Below are 21,377 nucleotides of genomic sequence, written 5' to 3'. Positions count from 1 at the left end.
AAAACCAAGGTATATTAAACAGACATGGGGGGACAAAGGTCTACGGATCGCTAAAAAATGACACGACCAAGGGGTGAAATCGGCGTCAGATCCTCCAAAGGAGGAAAGACGAACACTTAGCAAAATTCTAAGGAATTTTCTAAGGCAACGACCCCAAGGGGTGAAATCGGCGTCAAATCCTCCAAGGAGGAAAGACGAACACTTAGCAAAATTCTAAGGAATTTTCTAAGGCGACGACCCCAAGGGGTGAAATCAGCGTCAGATCCTCCAAGGAGGAAAAGATGAACACTTAGCAAAATTCTAAGGAATTTTCTAAGGCGACGACCCCAAGGGGTGGAATTAGCGTCAGATCCTCCAAGGAGGAAAGACAAACACTTAGCAAAAATTCTAAGGAATTTTCTAAGGCAACGATTGCAAAGCAAGGTATGAATAAAATCTGCTATCTTTATTAAAAATACAGATAAAATGAAAAGATGTCCAAATCAATGTCAGGTTACAAAAAAAAAAAAAAGGAGAGAGAGAAGGGTAAAAATTTTTAGGCCTCGCCGCCAGCCGCCGATTCATCGCCATCACCAGGCGGGGAAGGGTTGTTGTCGCCAGCAGGAGGAGGAGAAGTATAGAGGAAGCTCAAGTCCCACTCAGGACGCTCATTTTTTATCAAATCAACAATCTGTTGACCCGCAGTTTGAAAATCCTTGGTACGGATGTCGATGAGCTCCGAGGAAGCCTTAAACTTCTCAATAATTTCAGCACGCTTGGCATCGAAAGTAGCTGCAGCCTCGGCTTCGGCTTCCTTCTTCCCCTCGGCCTTCCCTTCGGCAAAACATTTTTTCACTGCCTCAGTTGCTTCGGCCAACTTTACATCGGACAGATCTGCCCGCTTGGTAAGCTCCTTGACCGAAGCGGTCAACTTGGCCAGTTCATCTTCCAAACTCAACAGTTTGGCCACAGCCATATCTCTCTCCTCGACGGCATCCGAGCACTTTTTCTTGGCGTCGTCGATAAGAGAGTTGAGCTTGGCCTCCATGCTGTCCATCTCCTGATTTCGTTCCTCAACCTTAACTAGCTCGAGGAGATTAAGAATGGCGAGGATTAGGCCCTGACAAATTAAAGGTCAGAAAACAAGGATACAAAGCGGTGAAACCAGCAAAAATGAAAGACAACTCGACCAAGTCTTACGTGAATTTGGAAGGATATCTACTTTCGCTGGCGATCAACCAAAGAAGATTGAGTGGCAGCAACCCAATGTGGCTCAAGAAAAGACTCATACAGAGCCTGGAAAGCAAGGGCAACAAGTTTTAGCATCGCCCCAATCTCAGCGTTAGAAACGTCCGGGACTTGGAACTTGGGATCCATAATCTTAGCCCCCAGAATAAGTACGCGTTCCCTCGGTGCCAGAGGAATGTCTACATCAGGAATGGGGACCGTCGGCGTCCAAGTTTCTACTACCGGCGTCTTCTCTTTGCACCTCTTTTTTAGCGTAGGATCCTCCTCCGTCGTTGAGGGAACCCTTGCGGCTTTCCTTTTCCTCGGCACCTGAGAAGAAGAACTTGCTTTCTCCTTTCCCTTAGAAGGAGGTTGTTGGCTCGGCAGGGGTTGCTGGCTTGACTCGGACAGTTGACTGCCGGGAAGCTGAATCCTCAAAGATGTCATTTCTACAGAAACGACGAGACAAAGATATAGTTAGCGTTTGGAAAACGAAGGGAGTCGAAAGCAGAAATTACCTTCGTCGCTTAAATGAAAGTATTTACGGACGGCGTCTAGATCAGCGGGGTCTGGGAGATCAATGATTAACCCGGCACTTTGAAGATTGGCTTGGGTCAGGAGGGTGTCAATGTGACGAACCTCGGACGGGAACGAAAAGGCCTTCTCGATCCTCGCCAAGCTGTTCTCAGAAAACTTAGGCCGGTCCTAACTGACTGAAATATAAAAAGACTGTCGGCGTAAGAAAGGAGAAAGCAAAATAAGGTGAAAGAAAGGAAATCAAAGCCTCATCCATGTTCCCAAACGACGCCTGCACCATCCTTCGGCGGGGCAAGCGGTCGTCAGGATGAAAATTGAAGGGGTCGCGTATCATAAAAAACATGGGTTTCCACCCATGTGACGACGAGGGAATGCCCATAATTAGCTTGCCAAATCTGGGCTGAGATCTCCCGTGCCCGCTCAGAAAATACCATCCTTCGCACTTGGCAACATGGCACAATCTGTACATGAATCTAAACTCATCCAGAGGAAGATCCATGTCAAACTATTGGTGCCATAGGATCCAGGCGCCAGCGAAGGAGTACCAAAAATTTGGCGCCAGTTGGGCGGAGAAAATGCCGTAAAAGTGGCAATAATCCTTTACGAAGGGATGAACCGGAAGGGTCATCCCCGCAGTAACGGCCCTGGTGTAAACATGGAGGAATCCGGTCGGGGGCATACTGGTCCTGAAATGCATGTCTGGGAGGAGGTATTCGAACCACCTCCCGTCGTTGCATCCTTCCTTCACCGCCCGGATGATATCCTTATTCCGGACCCTCGACGCCACAGAGTCAACTGTGAAGAAAGGCTGATCCGGGTTTCCACTTGTAGCGGCCAGCGGGGCATCCACTAGAGAAGCGGCGACGCCACACACGTTGCCGCCCATAAAAGGCCTCCTGTCGACGTCTTCATCGATCATTTGGCAGACGCTGTCATAAGCATCACTACCGTCGTCGCTGGGGCCGGCCGTATGTCCCTTGACTTCCCGCAACAACGAGTCGCAGTCCGATGAGGAAGATGACCATGAGATCTCCACCATAGAAGGGGAGTTTGGACGGACGACGGAGGGATCCTCTCGACTGGGGGAGTTTTGGGCCATTATTCTGGTGATTAAAAAGACAAGGAGTTGAGTTAAAACCCTAACATCGAGAGAAAGAAAAGGATGGCTAATCTAAACGACGACTACTCAAACACCTCGACTTGACGTCGACCATTCATGTAAGAATGATAACGGTGAGTACTCATGGTACCCCGAGTTCCCTAGAACCCAGGAGCTAGAAGTGCGCAGACAACCAAAAGACAGAAAAAGAACTCTTCTATGCGGAAAAATAAAACGGAGTAAGTCTCCCTACCCTCTACATTCCACGTATTTTCATACATACATGATTCAACAGGGGAAAACCCATGAGAAACAGAACAAGCAGAGGATGATGGGGCTTACCGATATGAAGATTTCCGGGTGGAGTCTGGGATTAAATGCAGCTTCACAACACGCCTGGAAAAATGAGGAGTACGAGTCAGTGTTTTGCAGAAAAAGATTCCGACAGAGCAAACGATAGTTCAGTGAATGCGGGGAGTGTTTGTGTTTTGGAGAAAAAATGGTTTTTGGGTTCAAAGAGGGTATTTAAGGAGACAAAAGTCCTCGACCCTTGACCGTTGGATGAAGTTCTTAGAATCCAATAGCAAGAGAATCCCGCCTAGATCTGACGATGACAAACAAGGGTGGGAAAAGGAAGAGTCGTGATTCGAAGGCTCACATTCATCCTTTCGAAATAAAGCCTCCCGTCAGCACAAGAAATCGACAGACGTGACGGTTGCGTCTCTCAAAGAAATCCGAAGCATCCAGGCCATCATTGCGGACGAAGGCTCGGGACCGGTTTCCCACACCCGAAGCATCTAGGCCATCATTGCGGACGAAGGCTCGGGACCGGTTTCCCACACCCGAAGCACGGAAGTACGACTGAACCTAAGCTCGAGGCCGCCTAAAAGGAACCCTCGACCTGGGGGGTAGCTGTTGTGTGGGAAAATGTGAAGGACACGTGGAAGAACGATAATATGACACGTAGCCTTAACTACTCCCCGCAAAGCAAAAACCCTCGACGCCTCGGGCTCCCTCCGATTCCGTTATAAAGAACCCAAGTGAAAAGTCCAACTTAGGGCGTCGATTCCTCCTGGCGTCAACAGATCGTACCGTCGACCTTAGGACATAGAAATCCCTCGACGGTGGAACTAACAGCCAAGAAGGACAGTTGGGTTAAGCAACACTGGCGACGAGGGGAATGCTCTTTGGGAAAAGGTCTGACGTGGCAGATTGCGTACAAAAGTGGGGGATGACTGCAAGGTAGGCATCTTAAACTGCCCCACAGGGGGCAGAAAAGGGTTATATGAACGCACAGAGCCGTAATATAAGACTAATTAGCTGAGTGAACAGTGCTCAAAGTGATTAGTGGGCTACGACTGGGCCTAAAAAGGGAGAGCACTTGAGTGCTTCTACCTACGAAGGAAATCAACCCAACGAAGGAAGCTCCCAATATAAAATGGGCAAGACCCCATACAGGAAAGGGGTTGAGATCCAAGAGAAAAAAGAACGAAAAAGAACAATTCATGTAAATTGTAATCCTCTCACAAGAAATATACAACCACAGTGGATGTAGCTCTGATTTTATAGAATGAACCACTATAAAATCTCTTGTGTTCTTTATTTATACATATCTTTCATCAACGCACAATACACTCCTTTAACAAATTCTCACACACACTCAACACTAAGGCCGGTAATCCAACGGGAAACCCAGAGGTAACCCAACCTGTTTTTATTGATGAAATTTCACCGTCAACACTAATCTTCACAACTCACACAACACTAATTTACACCATAATCCTTCCATCTATATGACACACGCCATGAAAAAAAAAAGCCACAAAATGGAGAATTTGGCCTTGAATATACGAGTCTAAGCATTTATTTTTGATAAATATTATTTTATTAATGTAATTATTTAATTAAAAAAATTATAAATTAAGAATAAATGATAAAATTTTAACCTATATATTTTTAAAGAGTGTTAAAATTACCCAAAAAATTATGAATTTAAAAGAAAAAATAAATATCCTAAAGCATATAATTTTAAGATAATTTTAAGAGTATTTATCAGATTAAAGATTATGATTAGGGTAAGCCCAACTTTTTAATACAAACTATTCACGCCCAATTACAGACTCAGGCCTGAACAAACCCACCATGAACTTCTAGGTTATGCCCGGTGACGAACTCAGACTCATCGCAGGCAAGGAACAGCACCGCATCCGCCACGTGTCGCGTTTTCAACACAATTCCCTTCAAGCTAGAGAACGCCTCGTACCTCTTCTCCAGCTCCGCTGCGCCGACGCCGTTGGCCTCGCACGACAGCGGCGTCGCCACCCCGCTCGGCGACACGCAGTTCACCCTTATCCCGTGCTCCCCGAGCTGCAGGCTCGCCGACCGGACCAGTCCAAGCACAGCATGCTTCGCCATGTGGTAGTCCGTCCACCTCCGTCCACCACGCGCCGCCGCCACGCTCCCCGTGCACACGATGCTCCCCCTCACGCGCCGCACCACCATCACACGCGCCGCGTGCTTCAAGCACAGTGCGACCCCGCGCACGTTAACTGCCATCAGCCGGTCGAAGGCGGCGAAGTCGAGGTCGAGGACGTTCTGGTCCGACCGACTCCCGACGCCGGCGTTGCAGAACATGATGTCGAGCCGACCGTGGTTCTGGACCGTTGACTCGACCGTGGATTTGACCTGGTCTTCGTCTGTGACGTCGCAGTGGGCGTAGGTGCAGCGGTCGGACCCGATTGATTCGGCGACGTGGCGGCCGAGATCGTCCTGGATGTCGGCGATGACGACCATTGCTGTGCCGCGGTCGGCGAAGAGGCGGGCGGTGGCCTCGCCGATACCGCTGGCGCCGCCGGTAATTATGGCGACTTTGCCTTGTAACCTTGTGTTGTTGGCAGTATTGACGAGTGTTTTTGACATTTTTGTTTCTTTTTTTGCTAGGATGTTGAGTCTCAGTTGAATGTGGCTCAAAAAGCACAAGAAATATCTCCCACAGAAGGATAAAGATATCATGCGAAGCTATGAGAATTGTCAACCTTCAAGTGGATTACGTGCGAATGTTCATGAATACACGTTCTACGTGTTGTAGGCCCGTTCATTTTATTAATTCAATTTTTTTATAGTAAAAAATTTTTAGAAATAATCACATTTAATTTTTTTATTACAGTAAAAAATTCTTATATAAAATAATATCTAAATTCAAATTAAAAATTCGAACAAGTGAACTAAACGGACCCGTAATATACATTATAATCCTACGTTTTGTAATGTTAAAAGTGTTGGAAAAATGGCTTAATAAGCCATGTTAAAGGTTTATATTAAAATGGAGCTCAATTATATTTTCAGACGGGTCTCGATAAAATTGCGTTCTCCATCACGAGTAGATCGAAATTGGATATTCACACACTCAAAATGGATATTGGGTGAATGCAAAATTGATGCTCTATGTAAGCCACTTGGAATGGCTAAATAGGTTGGAAATTGCAAAAATCTCACGTTGACTAGGAATGAAGCCTTAGTGGCGTATATAAGTGATTGCACTTTGAAGCCTAGGTAAGCATGTATACTTGAAAGACTCTCTCACGCGCAGGAGGGTGCGAATCATGACCCCGGCGTGTTAGGGGCCCAATGTGTGCGCCTACGACCTGCGGACATGAATGCTGGACTGAAAAACACACTCCGTGCGGGCCTTGTTTTGTAATTTTTATTTTATTTTTGACCAAAGAAAGGCCTAAGACCTTTCACATTCCGGCCAAAACTGAAATTGGCTTGCATAATGGTGATTAAAGGGGCTTAATGACTTGTTTAATGGCCGAGCTTAATTGTGAGATAATGGCTAGTTATGGCTTCGATTTTTCTTTTTAAAATATGAACCTAGCTATGGCTTGTGGCCAGATTCATCTCAGAGGAAGGAGCACAGTTTTACACCATAAAGTTTGGACCATAATTGTGTGATTAAGTTTTATAATTCCTTGTCTTATAACCCCTTTCTCAAGAGTCTATATAAGGCGTGTAACACATGAAGGAGAGGACACAACAAGTTGCAGCACACATCCCTTCTCTCTCGTTTTTCTTTCCTTTCCTTTCTCGAGTTCTTTTTGTGGTCATTTTCGATGATAGAGGAAAGGTACAGTTCGCTAAGACAGTTCTGATAGTGCTTCGTGCTACCGTCGTTGTCATTGTATCATGAGAAACGGACGTCTAACGTAACCTCAAGCACTCGCCGGAGGGGATGAATCTATTTTAAGGAAAACGTGGTTCATGTGCCTTAACATCCTTGCCAATTCAAGTTTTTCAAGTTTGGTAGAAAGGTTGAATTTGTGTTGTAACAAATCTTAATATATTGTTCTTGCATCAACTTTATTTATATTTTTTTTCTTTGTATTATCCATATTATCCATATTATTGCTAACAAAAAGGAGTTCTACATATTGTATTTTTTTTTTCTGAATATACGTATTGTGTAATGTTAAAAAGAGCAAGAGCAATCCTACACGAGGATTTTATCCCAGTAAAAAATCAAATGTAAGTGCATGTTTGGTTGGTGGATTGAGATATTCAAATCATGTGATTAAGGTTGAATTTGTGTTTGGAAGTCCAAAATGGGTTAGAATCGGAATGGGTGATTGAGATCATTTGGGTTCCTGATTGAGATCATTTTGGAATCAGGCCCCCCCTGATTTTACCGTTTGAAACCCAACCGCACAGTAAAAACACTGTGCTCATAATGCACCCCACCCACCTTTCTAAAATCCCTTCCTTCTTCTCTCGTGCTTAGGCAGAGAATCTGCAAGCTTTTCCTCTCACGTGCTCAGCCTTTTTTGGAAACTCTCTTCCTCTTCTCCCACTCTACTCTTCTCGTCGGCTGCTCTTGTTTACAAGTGTCAAATCGGTCGGCGTTGATGAGAAGTGGCCAGAGTAAAGGGGTTTTTGTCAAGAATCAGAGAAAACTCCACATTCGTTACCAATTTCACCGATTCTACTGAAGTCAGTTCATTTCTTGTCTTCACCGGAGAGAGGACAGAAGGTCGTTACGGACTCGAAAAAAACCATCCTCTGCGCTTGGAATGCTGCATGCGTTGTCCTTCATCTCGTCGTCGGACTCAAACTCTGTAACGGTATGCTCTCCTGACTTCTGCAATTTTTTGTTTTACCGTTCAAATGAGTTGTTGTGATTTTAGTTTCTGGAGACAACCCTAGTGTTTATTTGGTTGTGATTTTAGTTGTGACTTTGATTTCTGGAGACCGGATAGTGTTTGGTTTGATTGTGACTCTAGTTTCTGGAGATAGTGTAGACTTGGTTGTGATTTTCGTTTCAATTTTTGGTAAAGTTTGTTCTTCAATTTGACCTAATTTTTTTTGTGCTTGAGTATGATAATTTCTGGTTGACTATGTTGGCGGCAAACTGATGCTGTAACATTGTTTGTAAGATTTGTGACTATCATCATTTTTCTTTTTGACTGAGATATTTTCCAGAATGTAAATGCCAATTCTTGGCATAGAATATCTTGTGATTGGAATGCTTGAAATGCATTGGAATTGTGTGTTTCCACACTGCGAATGTGTGTATTTTCCTTACTGCCTATACTTGCACACTCTGAAGCTTTTTTACTGAATTTCTCTGATTTTCGCTGCACATGATTGAGAACATGAGATATCACTTATCGGTGTACAAGGGACAATTATTGTGTCAAGAAAATAATGTTCTAATTGGGTACTAATCTTGAATTTCCTTTGTGAACATACCTTTTAGGTTTTCTTAAGTCTATAAAAAAGAATTACAACAAAATTTGAGGTTATATTCAGAAGTTGTAGGGTGCAGGTGAGGCAAAAAAAATCCATTGGGATCTCCTCATGGTCAGGGCTTGTTCTTCTAAACTCTTATGCACACGATTAAGTGACAAATTATAATGCAGGCGTAAATAGTCTTCAACACTATTTGTAATTTAGTCTTCTTATGTAATAGGAAAAGATACCCTTTGGTTGATTTCGTTTTTGCGAGGACGTATCATTGTCATATATGTGTGTGTTCCTTAAAATAAAAAAGAGAAATTGTTATTTTTGTACCCTGCAATGAGGTTTTCAAAAAGTTATATATTGTTGCATTAGTTTTATGTACCCTCAAATTGTCAGTTTATGCTCAATCTGTGCAATCCAAAGACCAAAGGAATCATTTGCTTGAAATGAGTGGTTGTTGCACAGCATTCTCACGTAGTGGGAGTAGATAAACCACTACATTATTATGAAAATTTTCTTGAAACCATAACATAATATTCCATTTCCAGCAAAAGGTAAAGTACAATAATATTCCAAAGAAAATACTTTCATTTGCACTTAATAATGGATCTCTCGTTGCATACTCACGGAAAATAATTGCTTATTTTGTACTCTGCATTGATTCCTAGTCATTTTTGTCATTGTGGGTTGAATGCATTTTTGCATGTGTTGTCATGCTCTTGGTCATGATATGCGTGTGTGGAGTTTCCCTCAAAGTTAGCATATTTAGAATTATTTATAGGAGGATACTTTCCTTTTCCTCATTTTTAGGGATTTGATACATTCTTTAGTTATGTAAATTGTGTATATAAGTGTGTATTGGTTGCCGACTAATTGTAATGAGAAAAAAGAAGAGTTTTCTTCCTCAAAATCTTAAGCGTGTGTAGATGGCAAGGAAAACTAGAGATGATAGGCCACTTTTTTAGAGCACTGCTGTAGAGGCTTTTCTACTAGAGAGACTGTACGAATACCACGACAATAACCATGGTCGCCAACCAGAATCTCGTCACTATAACCAATGGGCCTCAGAAATAGCCACCTTTTTGATGGCTATGTTCCTAATGGTGAGCATCTTAGGGAGAAACGCCGCCGACTGGGTAAGCTATACGCCGTGTACAAAATGTTACAAAATCATACAGGAGTAGGTTGGGATCCTATCACTACAACTTTTACCTGCTCGGAGGAGCTGTAGAAAGATCTTTGTAAGGTAAGATATGGGATTCATTATACTCACAAAAACCATCCTCATATTTAAACTATCACAAATTTACCTATCTTCTATGAGGTTACTAACCAGTTCTCTAATTTATTTATAGAGAAACCGTGATGCGAAAACATTGTTTACTAGTGGTTGGAAGTTAAACGGGGTGTACTTGGCTGTCATTTTCCCAAGTAAAGTTGGAGCTTCTGGTTTAAGTGCATATCACCCAAATGCAGGAGAAGAGGCAGCGGATGATGCACCCGTTGAAGATCTTACTGCTACTGATGAACAACAACAGGCTAACCAAGATGTTCCATACCAGAATATCGATGATGAAGATGTTCGTAATGATCTTGCGGAACGAGTCGATCGTTATGGACAGCGAAATGTCACAAATATCGCCTCATCGTCACGTGTGATTCGGAAGAAACGGTCCACAGGAAGGAAATCCAACGATTCTTCGCGAGACATGCTACTCTCTCTAGTTAAGGAAATGATAGATGATTTGAGAGAAGATCTTCGTACAACCAAAGAAAGCCAGCCAAGTTACAACACCGTAAATGGCCCTAGGGAAGCTGACATCATCTTAAATTTGTTTGGGGAAATGGGAATTGATAAGCGTACGTAAACTCATGCTTTTGACAAAATCATGGCTTCCCCCACTTGGCGGCCAGTTTGGGGCAAAATTGATGAAGACATGAGGCGGACCTTTATTAGTGACTTTGTTGAAGTCCCACAAACTCCACTTGTGCATCATACTCAGGATCCTTATGGCCAGCGATCTCGTAACTTCTCTCAAGTCCCAAATCCTTACAACCAGCCACCTAACCCATACAATCACCCACCTAACCCCTATAAACAACCCCCTAATCCATACAATTAGCCTCCACATCCCTATAACCAACCACCAAACCCCTACAACCACCCATCTACGCCTTAGATGGCCAAGTGTAGTTTTACATGGTCCCATTTTCCCCTATGGTGGACCACGGATTAGTGTCTACTAATAGCATTCAAGTGTTGTCTACTTAGACAGCTTTATTTGAGTAACCATTTCTCCACTGTAACGTTTAAGTTGATTATGAGTTATTTATTTCCGAGTAATGTGCTTGGAGCATTATTCCGGATTGTTGTGATGTAATTGATTTAAAAAAATTTGAGTTGTTGGACCATTTGAGTAATTATTTTAAATACAATTGAGTTATAACCAATTCTTCTTTTAGTATGGAAATTGTGCTACACGAAGTGGATTACAAAAATTGAGATCATACTTGTAATAACTTGTTTGGTAATGTGTCGTTACAGGTTAATGTGTAAAGTAACATAATGCAGCCACAAGGATCAACGAACGAACGTCATGAAGTGGATTCAAGAAGATCTTCCCACCGAAGAAGGGGCTATCTTGCAGCAATAGCAGCCACTACAGCTGCAGCAGCCTTTGTTTTTGATGACCGGGTACCAAGGCCGATGCATAACTCATCTTTAAGGGGTATAGACAAAGTGCACGAGTTATTAGCAAACAATAATGAGGCTGCAATATTTAACAAGGTGCGTATGGGACCACATGCATTTATGATTCCTTGTGAAGTACTAACTGAGAGACGTTTGTTACAACCCACAAACAACATGAACGTCCCACTACAAGTATTTGTCTTCTTAACTATCGTTGCACAAAGTCAAACTAATCGTGAGGCACATGATGTATGGCAACATTCTGGGGAGACCATTCATTGAGATTCAGTGACGTCCTAGATGCCATTTGTGCACTGCACGATGATTTCATTAAACCGTCAAACTATGACAAAGTTAGTGATTTTGTACGTGGCAATCATCATAGATATGAGACATGGTTTGACGCAAGTTGTGTTCTCAGTCTTATCAATTTCAGTAACCTTTTTTAAGTTGTGTTTCTTATTAATATGTCACAACTTTGGTTTACAAAGATACTCACCTATTTCATTCTGGAACTAATGTTCAGGACTGTGTAGGCACAATTGACGAGACTCATATACCTTGTACATCGATTGGTGAATTCGACAGCTTGCCACAATAGGAAGGGGGTCAACTCTCAGAATATAATGGCAGCATGTTCATTCGATATGAAGTTCGCGTACATATTAACTGGTTGGGAAGATTCAACACATGATGCATGAGTGCTTGCGGATGCGGTCGGCACATAGAGGTTTAACTTCCTACATCCACCGCCTAGTAAGACTTCAAACCAGCCATATGATTCTCAGTTTATTACCTGTTACAACCTACAAATTCTAACAAAATTTGTTTAAGTTGCATAGGAAAATACTATCTTGTTGACGTGACATATGCAAACAATGATTATTTTCTTGCTCCGTATAGAGGTGAGACTTACCACTTGCCTGACTACTAAAGGAGAAGTGGTGGATTTAAGGGACCTAGAGATATTTTTAACTTCAAACTCTCATCCTTGTGAAATTGTGTAGAGCGAACATTTGGTGTTTGGAATGCTAGATTCCCTATCCTAAGGTGGCCCAATAATACTTATCCAATGAATAAACAAGTCAAGATTCCAGTGGCATGTGCAATCTTACATAATTTTATTCACATGGTAAATGAGGGGGGCCCGCTTCTAAATCAATACTATCGTGATGGAGTACCAGTTAGTGAAATAGATCCAACCAATAGTGATGAATTTGATGACGATGACAATGATGGTAATGTCCTTGAAGGGCTAGTTGTAACAGGAGGTAGTGTTAGTCGTACAGATATGGGTCGTTTTAGGGATCGCCTTGCGAATGAAATGTGGGTGGAATACCAGGGAAGCCGTGGGAGAGAAGTTTGATATAAGCTTGGCTTGTTATATAATTTCATTCACATTTTTTCCATTTATTTCGTAGTTAGCTTGTTATAATTTTGAGTTATAATTATTTGTATAATTTTTTTCTAGTACTTCATTTTTTTAATTATATAACGAATTATATTTTTTTAAATTACACGTAATGAATTATATTTATTATATAATTTTTTAAATTACATTTATTTTGGTCATGATTCAAATTCAGAAAACAAGACAACCAAACGCTGGTTCGAATCACATTTCAGGTTAGAATCAGAATCATGCATATACACATCCAGACGAAGGTTCTAATAACTCTGAATCATGATTCAAATAATGAATCATGATTCTGAATCAAATGACTCAAATCACCCTGATTTTAATTCTTATACCAAACGGACCATAAAGAATGGGCATTTATAGTGAGACCTACGTGGGTCCCATCAAATTTTCTCTATTATTACTGGATTGATCCTTGAGCTTTTGAGGATTGCGCTATTATTACAAGATGTTATAAGCAACTTGAGGCAACGCGGTTTTCTTTTTTAATTTTGCGCAAGTGTTTATGTTTTTTTTTCTTGAATAAAGGTTAGCAATTTGTGTTGATAAAAAGGTTAAATTTGTGTTGTAATAAATTTTAATATATTATTCTTACAGTAATTATATATATTGTTCTTTTTGTATTAACTATATTATCAATATTATTGCTAACAAAAAGGAGCTTTTGAGGATTGCGCTATTATTACAAGATGTTATAAGTAACTTGCGTCAACGTGATTTTCTTTATTAATTTTGCGCAAGTATTTATGCTTTTTTTTTTCCTGAATAAAGGCCAGTAATTTGTGTTGGTAGAAAGGTTAAAGCCCCGTTTTTTTCGCTGATTCGAGTTTAGAATTTGAGTTTTGTTACAGTAAAAAGCTCTCAGAAACAGTCACATTTAATTTTTTTACTACAGTAAAAAACTCTCACACAATATCACATTTTAACTCGAATTAAAAATTTAAATTAGTGAACCGAACGGACCCTAAATTTATATGGTAACAAATCTTAATATATTGTTCTTGCAGCAATTTTATTTATATTATTCTTCTTTATATTATGCATAGTATCCATATTATTGTTAATAAAAAGGAGCTGTGCGTATTGTATTTTTTTTTTTTTCCTGAATCTACGTATTGTGTAATGTTAAAAAGAGCAAGAGCAATCCTATAGGAGGATTTTATCCCAGTCAAAAATCAAATACAGATGGTGGGCCTTTCTAGTGAGGCCTACGTGGGTCCCATCAAATTTTTTCTATTATTACTGAATGGATCCTTCAGTTTTTGAGGATTGCGCTATTATTATAAGATGTTATAAGCAACTTGAGGCAACGTGATTTTCTTTTTTAGTTTTGCGCAAGTATTTATTGCTTTTATTTTTTCCTGAATAAAGGCCAGTATCATTATTGGCCATATGCCTCCTCTCCACGGACCACGGTATTTTTCGCCCAAAAAAATATTAAAGCAACTGTTGGAGGCGGTTAATGGTTCTTACAGTATATTTTTAAATATTTAATGGCTTTTTGGTTCGTAGGGAAAAATAAAAAAATTTGAATAAAAATTTAAATTTTATCAGAAAAAATACTACAGAAAAAAAGTTTAAATAATAGCTCAGATTTTAAAACAAACAGGCTATAAGCATGGCCCACATTGTGGCTAGCCTTGCTTTCTCCATAGCATATCTTCATATGAAAGTTGTGATTGCATTTCAAGAACTTTATCAGCTTTGAATTTGCATTCATTTAACCAATTAAACTTCATTCTTTTCCTCGAGGAAAAAAAAGAAGTATTAAGTAGTGCAACTAGATTCTCACATATTTTTCAACCTAAAGCTATTTTAAATTTGTCAATGACAATAATCTATAGGGTTTGTAATCAGTTTAATCAATTTTCAACATTTTTCTTGGTTGAACTGAGCACGAGATTTTTTGGTTTGCTAGGACTCAAACTGACTGAGCATATGAGAAACAATCGGTTTTGGTTTCGGTTTCGGATTCAGTTTCGGTTTCAGTTTCGGTTGGTCAGGTTTGATGCTTTGATGGGATGCAAAATGCAATGCAGGTACAATAATGTAGACTGGCTAAATGCGTAAGAAAAATGCGAATCAAACACCAACAGTGAGAAAATGCATTGCAAAACATATCATGTATAAAGAACAAATATAAGAGAACCACATAACTCGTAAGCTTTCAAAGCTGTCCATAAGTCCATCCATCTATAACCAAATTATAAACTCAATAAATCGATGAAAACATTCATGAATAAATCTGAAAGACAGACAAGCAATGCAAATGACCATTGCATACAAAGTCAATAGTCCATAAAACAACAACATAACACATAATAAAAATATTAAAAAGTCCTAAAACTGAGACTGATTTTCCTGCCAATTTGCTAAATGAGAGAAGTCGTTCCTATTTTTGGACAATAATAACATTTGACATATTTAACATTTTACAAGAATAGCTATAACAGTCATTAATAAATAATATCAGACAATAACCAAACAGAACAACAATATGAGGAATCAAATATTAACAAAGAAAAATTAAGAGAAAATACCCGAGCTCAACTACTTCCTTCCCCATAAACAGAATTAGAAATAAAACAAAGTTATCCCAAACACAAAAAACACACATAATTAAAAGTGGTCACCAAACTTGCCTGTCATTACTTTGTACTAATTTTAACGCGGAGAAATTTGAACTGTTCCTCTCAACATTAAAAGCTGAAGCCCAGATTTACCTCAAAGCGCAACCATATTTAACGAGTAGTATACGAAATATTAATGCCGCAAAAGATCCAACCCTACTATCAGTAGTACTACACCTCTTGGGCGGGCACATATCCGCCGCCGACAACTAGATTTTAATTTGTGAGAATTCTGAATCCTCCACCGCCAAAAACACGACTGCGTCGGCCACATTCTTTCCTCCCATCACTCCATTTAACCTTGATCCAGTCCACCTCCTTTCCAAGCGCGAACATTTCCCTTAGCATCGGCGTCCACAGCCCCTGGCAACACCGCATTCACCCGAATGCCATGCCCTGCCAACTGCAGGCTCACCGTGCTCATCAACTTAAGTACTAATGACAATTAATAAAATTAGATTCTCATCACGCTACGTTATTAAATTCCTATATTAAGAGGTGACTACCGATAAAAATGTTGTTCTGTGAGAAAATATACGTTGACACGTTGGATGACGACCATGCTCCACGTGACTCAAAACCCGTCACGTCAGGTATCCGTCGACGCCTAAAGCTCACTTTCCCCCGCCATCTGGTGAAAAGGCCGACCGTATGAGACGATTCGTACAATTGTCGAGCCTACATACAGTCGAGGCTTGCGTGATTTGTTCGCAGCAGAAGCGGTACCACGAGGGGGTTGATCGAGACAGAGGTCGCGCCCAGTGAAGTATAGTATAGGCGCAGAGGGCAGAACACATGAATATTAGTACATGTCCTAAGAAAGACCTTTGAGGTGACAAGGGGGAAATCCTTAGGTTACGTCTGGGTTTAGAGAAGGTCAGTGCACCGGAAATGATTACTTGTTCATAAACTGCCTGGAACGGACCAATGAAAATTACAGAGGATCCGCAGAGCCGGAATAGTAGACAAAGTGGGTGAGTGAACAGTCCAAAAGGTGTTGAGAAGCTACGGTCTGGGCAGGTAGGATAATAGGCTACTTGAGAGAAACCATCAGGGAACCCCCAGTGACGGTCCGCCCTAAAGAGACCCATATATAATCTGTAGGCTATAAAAAGGCAAGGCCCCAGAGAGAAAAGAGAGAGCTTTTTGTAATCTTAAAAGCACAAAAAGAAAAATACAAGAACCAGTGGATGTAGCTCTTTTTTGATAGAGTGAACCACTATAAATCCGTGTGTCTTTTTACTTTCATTTTAATGACAAATCGATACATTATTCAATACATCTCCAAAACAAACACAATCAGTTGCATAAATTTGAGAATATAACAAGTTTTGGCCGGTAACCCAACGGACCACCAAGAGGTAATTCGGCGCAATCTTGTTGACGAAATTCCACCGTCAATAAATGTAATCATTAAAAACTTGTCCATATATATGTATATATATTCATATTACTCTACATTAACATTCCATATATTATTGATCACACAAGTATTCAAACGTCCAAGTAAAAATAAAAAATAATAAAAAAACAAAATTTTTAATTACAAACTAATTAGAAGCAATTAGGACAAAATTAAGAGTAAGCAAAGAAAGAACTGTAAAAAATTAAGTCAGTAACATTATTAAGATACAAATCCAAACATATATAATTCCATATATAGATCATGAATAACTACATTATATTACCACTATCGACAGCCAGATCATGCCCCGTCATAAACTCTGAGTCCTCCGACGCCAAAAACACCACCGTATCAACCACATTTTTTGCCTTCATAGTCCCCTTCATGCGCGAAAACCATTCCACCACCTCATCCAGCTCCACCTCCTCCCCGATCCCCAGCATCGCCCGCAGCAGCGGCGTCCCGACCCCTCCCGGTGACATGCTATTCACCCGAATCCTATGCTTCGCCAGCTGCAGGCTCGCCGACCGCACCAGCCCTAGAAACGCGTGCTTCGACATCACGTAGTCCGTGAACCTCTCCATCCCTACTCTCATCACCGCGCTCACCGTGCAAACCACGCTCCCGCCCTTCACCCCTCCCTCCACCATCGCTCGCGCCGCGTGCTTCACACACGCTGCCATGCTGCGCACGTTCATGGCCAAAAGCCTCTCGAAAGCGGAGAAGTCGAGGTCTAGGACTGTCTGATCGGAGGCACTGGGGATGCCAGCGTTGCTGAATATGACGTCGAGGCGTCCGTACTTCCGTACGGCGGATTCGACTAGGATTTTGACTTGCTCCTCGTCTGTAATGTCGCAGTGGACGTAGCTGCAGCGCTCGGGGCCGATTGAAATGGTGACGTTTTGGCCCTTCTCATCCTGGACGTCGGCAATCACAATAGCCCGCGCACCGTGAGTCGTGAAGCTTCGAGCGGTGGCCTCGCCAATGCCGCTGGCACCGCCGGTGACGATAGCTACTTTATGTGGGAAAATTCACATCGACACGTCGGACAACGATCATGCCACAAGTGGCCCCATGCCTGCCACGTCAATTAGCCCTCGACGCTCGAGCCTAATTGGTCTCTCCCGTATGGCATGAGAGCCGAATGTATAAGGGTACTAAGACCATCGACTCTATACAGAGTCGAGCCCTGCAAGAACAGCTCGTGCAAAATAACGTGATAAAGTCGGTCGTGAGAGAGGCTACCCTTGGCAGATTTTGGCGTGGGCGCAGAGGGCAGAACGCGAGCAACTGGACCCACATCCCAAGGAAGACCCCTGAGGAGATCAGCTGAATATCCCAAGGTTGCGTTTGGGTTTGGAAAAGGTTAGTTGCAAAGGAAATGATTACAAGCCCCTAAAACCGCCTGGAACGGATCACTAGCTATTATAGGGGATCTATAGAGCCATAATGGGGGGACAAATTGGATGAGTGAATAGTCCAAAAGGAAATGACAGGTTATGGTCTAAACAAATGAGGCCATAGGCCACTCGTGTGGATGGGCCTCATGAAAGACACGGTCAAATGGTCCAAACCGCCTACCATTGGGCAAAGGTTCATGTAATATCCACTATAAATGGGGAAGAGCCCCCGTGAGAGGCTCTGGGAATTTTTTGGCATATGTAATTTGTAAGAACTAAAATAAGAGAAATACAATACAGTGGATGTAGCTCTTTTTGAGATGGGTGAACCACTATAAAATCTCTCCGTCTTTATTTTCACAAGGGACATAACGATTTCTTTTCATAATACACCAATACAAACTCTAGCAAATCCAGTAAAATCACAAGTTTCAAACTGGTAACCCAATGGGCTACCGCGGGGTAATCATGTAAGGGCTTGTTGACGAAAATTGACTGTCAACAATTGGCGACTTCGCTGGGGACCGAACCCAGAATCTCTGGTTCATGCGTTCAACCCCGGACAACAAACGATCATGCCTCCGAGAAGAAAAATGGTGCTTCAAACCCAAACAGCAAAATGGAGGAAAATACCACGCATCCAACCAACAGTGGGAGTGGGAGGAATCACCCCGACCAGGGGAATCAACCCCCGTGAGGGATGAAGCTCCACCCACAGGCACGCCACAGCTTGACTCAGTACAGATGTAGGCCTAGCTGAACACTCTGACCCACTTGGTTCGAGGACTAACAATCGTTGTCGAGCGATTGGAAGGAAGAAATTATATGCTTCTCTTGGAAGATGCCCCGAGACCACCAGGAGATGCCATGGCTGGGAACCAGGATGCTGGTGACCGCCAGGGTGCCCCGGAAGGGATCGGGGACAGTGAAAACGCCAGGGGAGATAACCTGAGACCTCAACCGTCCAAGTCCCTTGGTAGCCAACAAAGGGCCGCCACGCGACGAACCCAGGAGAGAAAAGTGCTCGTCGGCCTGGAAAACCTTGAGGCGCCACCTCGGAACCTAAGAAAGAATATCCCAGGAGATTCAGGGTCGGTGCAAAAAGGTAGAGACCTGAAGGATAAGCTAAATACGAAGACGGCATGAGCCTCGAAAGGGGTCAGCTCTGCAATCTCTACGGAAGAGGCTAAAGCCATTATAGAGCGTGTGACGAGCCTAGAAGAAAAGTTCACAGGTGACGTCACCGGTTTAAAGAAAGACGTCATAAGCCAGGTGAGCCACCTACAAAAGAACCTTGGACAGGTGGCGGAGGTAGTCAACATCGACATCACTCTTAGCCGAACTCACGACCACCCTTTTACCGCAGAGATCATGGCGCCCCCTTTACTTAACAAATGCAAGTCCCCGACTATCCCACCATACGATGGCAGAGGGGATCCCGACTACCACCTGGAAATATACACATGGCACATGCTTCTGCATGGATATGCGGAGGAGATAATGTGCCGAGCATTCTGGAACCACTTGACGAACTCTGCCCGAAGATGGTTCCGGACACTCAACCCATAGTGCATCTCCAGCTGGGAAAAGCTGAAGGAAGCCTTCTTCCTTCAGTTCCTTGGGGTAAATAAGTATATCCCGCCGAAGCAAAACCTAACAATGGTATACCAAAAACCAAACGAGTCATTAAAAGAATGGCTTGTAAGCTATGGGGAAGCCGTCACCGCTACAATGGATATGACAAACTGGGAGGCTCTGATGGGGGCCCTGTCCAGCATGAAAAAGACCACACCGTTTAAGCGCGACCTGAACCGAAAGCCCCCGGCCACCTATAAAGAGTTTTTGGCAGGGTCACAAGGGTATATCAACGCTGAGGAAGCTGACGCAAACGATCCTGAGCACAGGTCCAATAAAAACAAAGGACCAGAATAGAGGTCGACCTTGGGGAAGCAAGATAATAAAAAATGACGAGGCAGGGGAAACGGAGATAAGCAGACCGCGTCGGCGCCAAACCCTTTGGAGACAAAGAAGCCGAGGCAAGAGGAAAATCGAAAGCCTCAGCCATTCCAACGGTACGACTCCTACCACGAGCTTATTGTAGGCATCGAAGAAGTATACAATTAGGTCGGACGAGGAAACTTATTACGCCGACCGGAACCAATAAAGTTGGACCCAAACCGAATGAATCAGAGCAAGTATTGCCGGTTCCACGGTGACGTCGGCCACAACACCAATGACTGCACCGACCTAAATGATGAAATCAAAAGGTTAATCCGTGAGGGGAGGCTGCAAGAGTTTAAGGCTGAAAGGCGAGGTAATGGTCCCAGAAATGATGGTCAACGCCAGGAGGAGAATCGGCGAGGGGAAGATCGTGAGCCGGTCGGCGTCATAAGGACCATACACAAAGGACCGTATCTCGGGGGAGATTCCAGGAAGTTCCAAAAAAGTTATGCCCACGAAGCGAGAGGGTATACCAGGAGAGGTTTTGGACTCTCTCCACCGCCAAGACAACCAAATTTGGTGGCGCAACGTGGCATTCACCGAGGAGGATGCAAACGGAGTCCATTTCCCCTACAACGACACCTTGGTGGTATAGGCAATTATTGGGAACCACACCTTATGCAGGATCCTGGTGGACAACGGGAGCTCGGTGGACATTTTATACTCTGACTGCTTAGAAAAAATGGGGATTCCCAATGAGCAATTAGAGAAAACGTCCTGGCCATTGTATGGGTTCATGGGGGACTCAGTCATCCCCCAAGGGATGATCCGGCTGCCGATAAGCACGAGAGAGAAACCCAGGCAGGCAACCACAATGGCAAATTTTGTGGTGATCAAGGGAGGCTCACAATATAACACTGTAATCGGAAGGCTGACCCTTCAAGCCCTAAAGGCGATAACCTCCATTTATCACCAAAAGGTCAAGTTTCCAATACCCAATGGCGTAGGGGAAATAAAAAGTAACAAATATGAGTCTAGAGTAGCGTACTCGGATGCCATACGCGGGTACGATCAGCTGGGAAACAATAGGCGAGAATGGTACAACACGGACCAGTTGAGGACATAGACCCTAGGGTTACGGAAGAATCATGGTCCCAACCAATCGAGCAGCTGGTGGAAGTCCAGGTGGATCAGCGGGAACCGACGAGGGTATTGAAGATATGGTCGGATCTGCCGTCGGCACTCAGAATCGAGGTCGAGAAATTCCTGAAGAAGAATCTGGATGTGTTCGCTTGGACACATGCAGACATG

General features: G+C 42.8%; 2 protein-coding genes across 2 annotated transcripts; both read right to left on the bottom strand.

The window, feature by feature from the left end:
* Positions 1-4,442: 4,442 nt before the first annotated feature.
* On the bottom strand, positions 4,443-5,860 carry LOC21393409 ((-)-isopiperitenol/(-)-carveol dehydrogenase, mitochondrial). Its single transcript, XM_010114296.2, has 2 exons — positions 4,984-5,860; positions 4,443-4,550 (listed from the first exon to the last, which is right to left on the bottom strand). The coding sequence occupies exons 1-2, from the start codon at positions 5,852-5,854 to the stop codon at positions 4,462-4,464; spliced, it is 960 nt and encodes a 319-aa protein (XP_010112598.2). The 5' UTR covers positions 5,855-5,860; the 3' UTR covers positions 4,443-4,461.
* Positions 5,861-16,994: 11,134 nt separating this feature from the next.
* On the bottom strand, positions 16,995-19,269 carry LOC112094682 ((-)-isopiperitenol/(-)-carveol dehydrogenase, mitochondrial-like). The gene is made up of 3 exons (XM_024176193.1): positions 18,759-19,269; positions 17,884-18,054; positions 16,995-17,740 (listed from the first exon to the last, which is right to left on the bottom strand). Exons 1-3 carry the CDS (start codon positions 19,267-19,269, stop codon positions 16,995-16,997), a joined length of 1,428 nt encoding a protein of 475 aa, XP_024031961.1.
* Positions 19,270-21,377: the final 2,108 nt, after the last annotated feature.

Source organism: Morus notabilis, unplaced genomic scaffold (genome assembly GCF_000414095.1).
Source record: "Morus notabilis unplaced genomic scaffold, ASM41409v2 Scaffold1960, whole genome shotgun sequence".
NCBI classification, from domain to species: Eukaryota; Viridiplantae; Streptophyta; class Magnoliopsida; order Rosales; family Moraceae; genus Morus; species Morus notabilis.
This window is presented reverse-complemented; position numbering and strand designations above follow the sequence as displayed.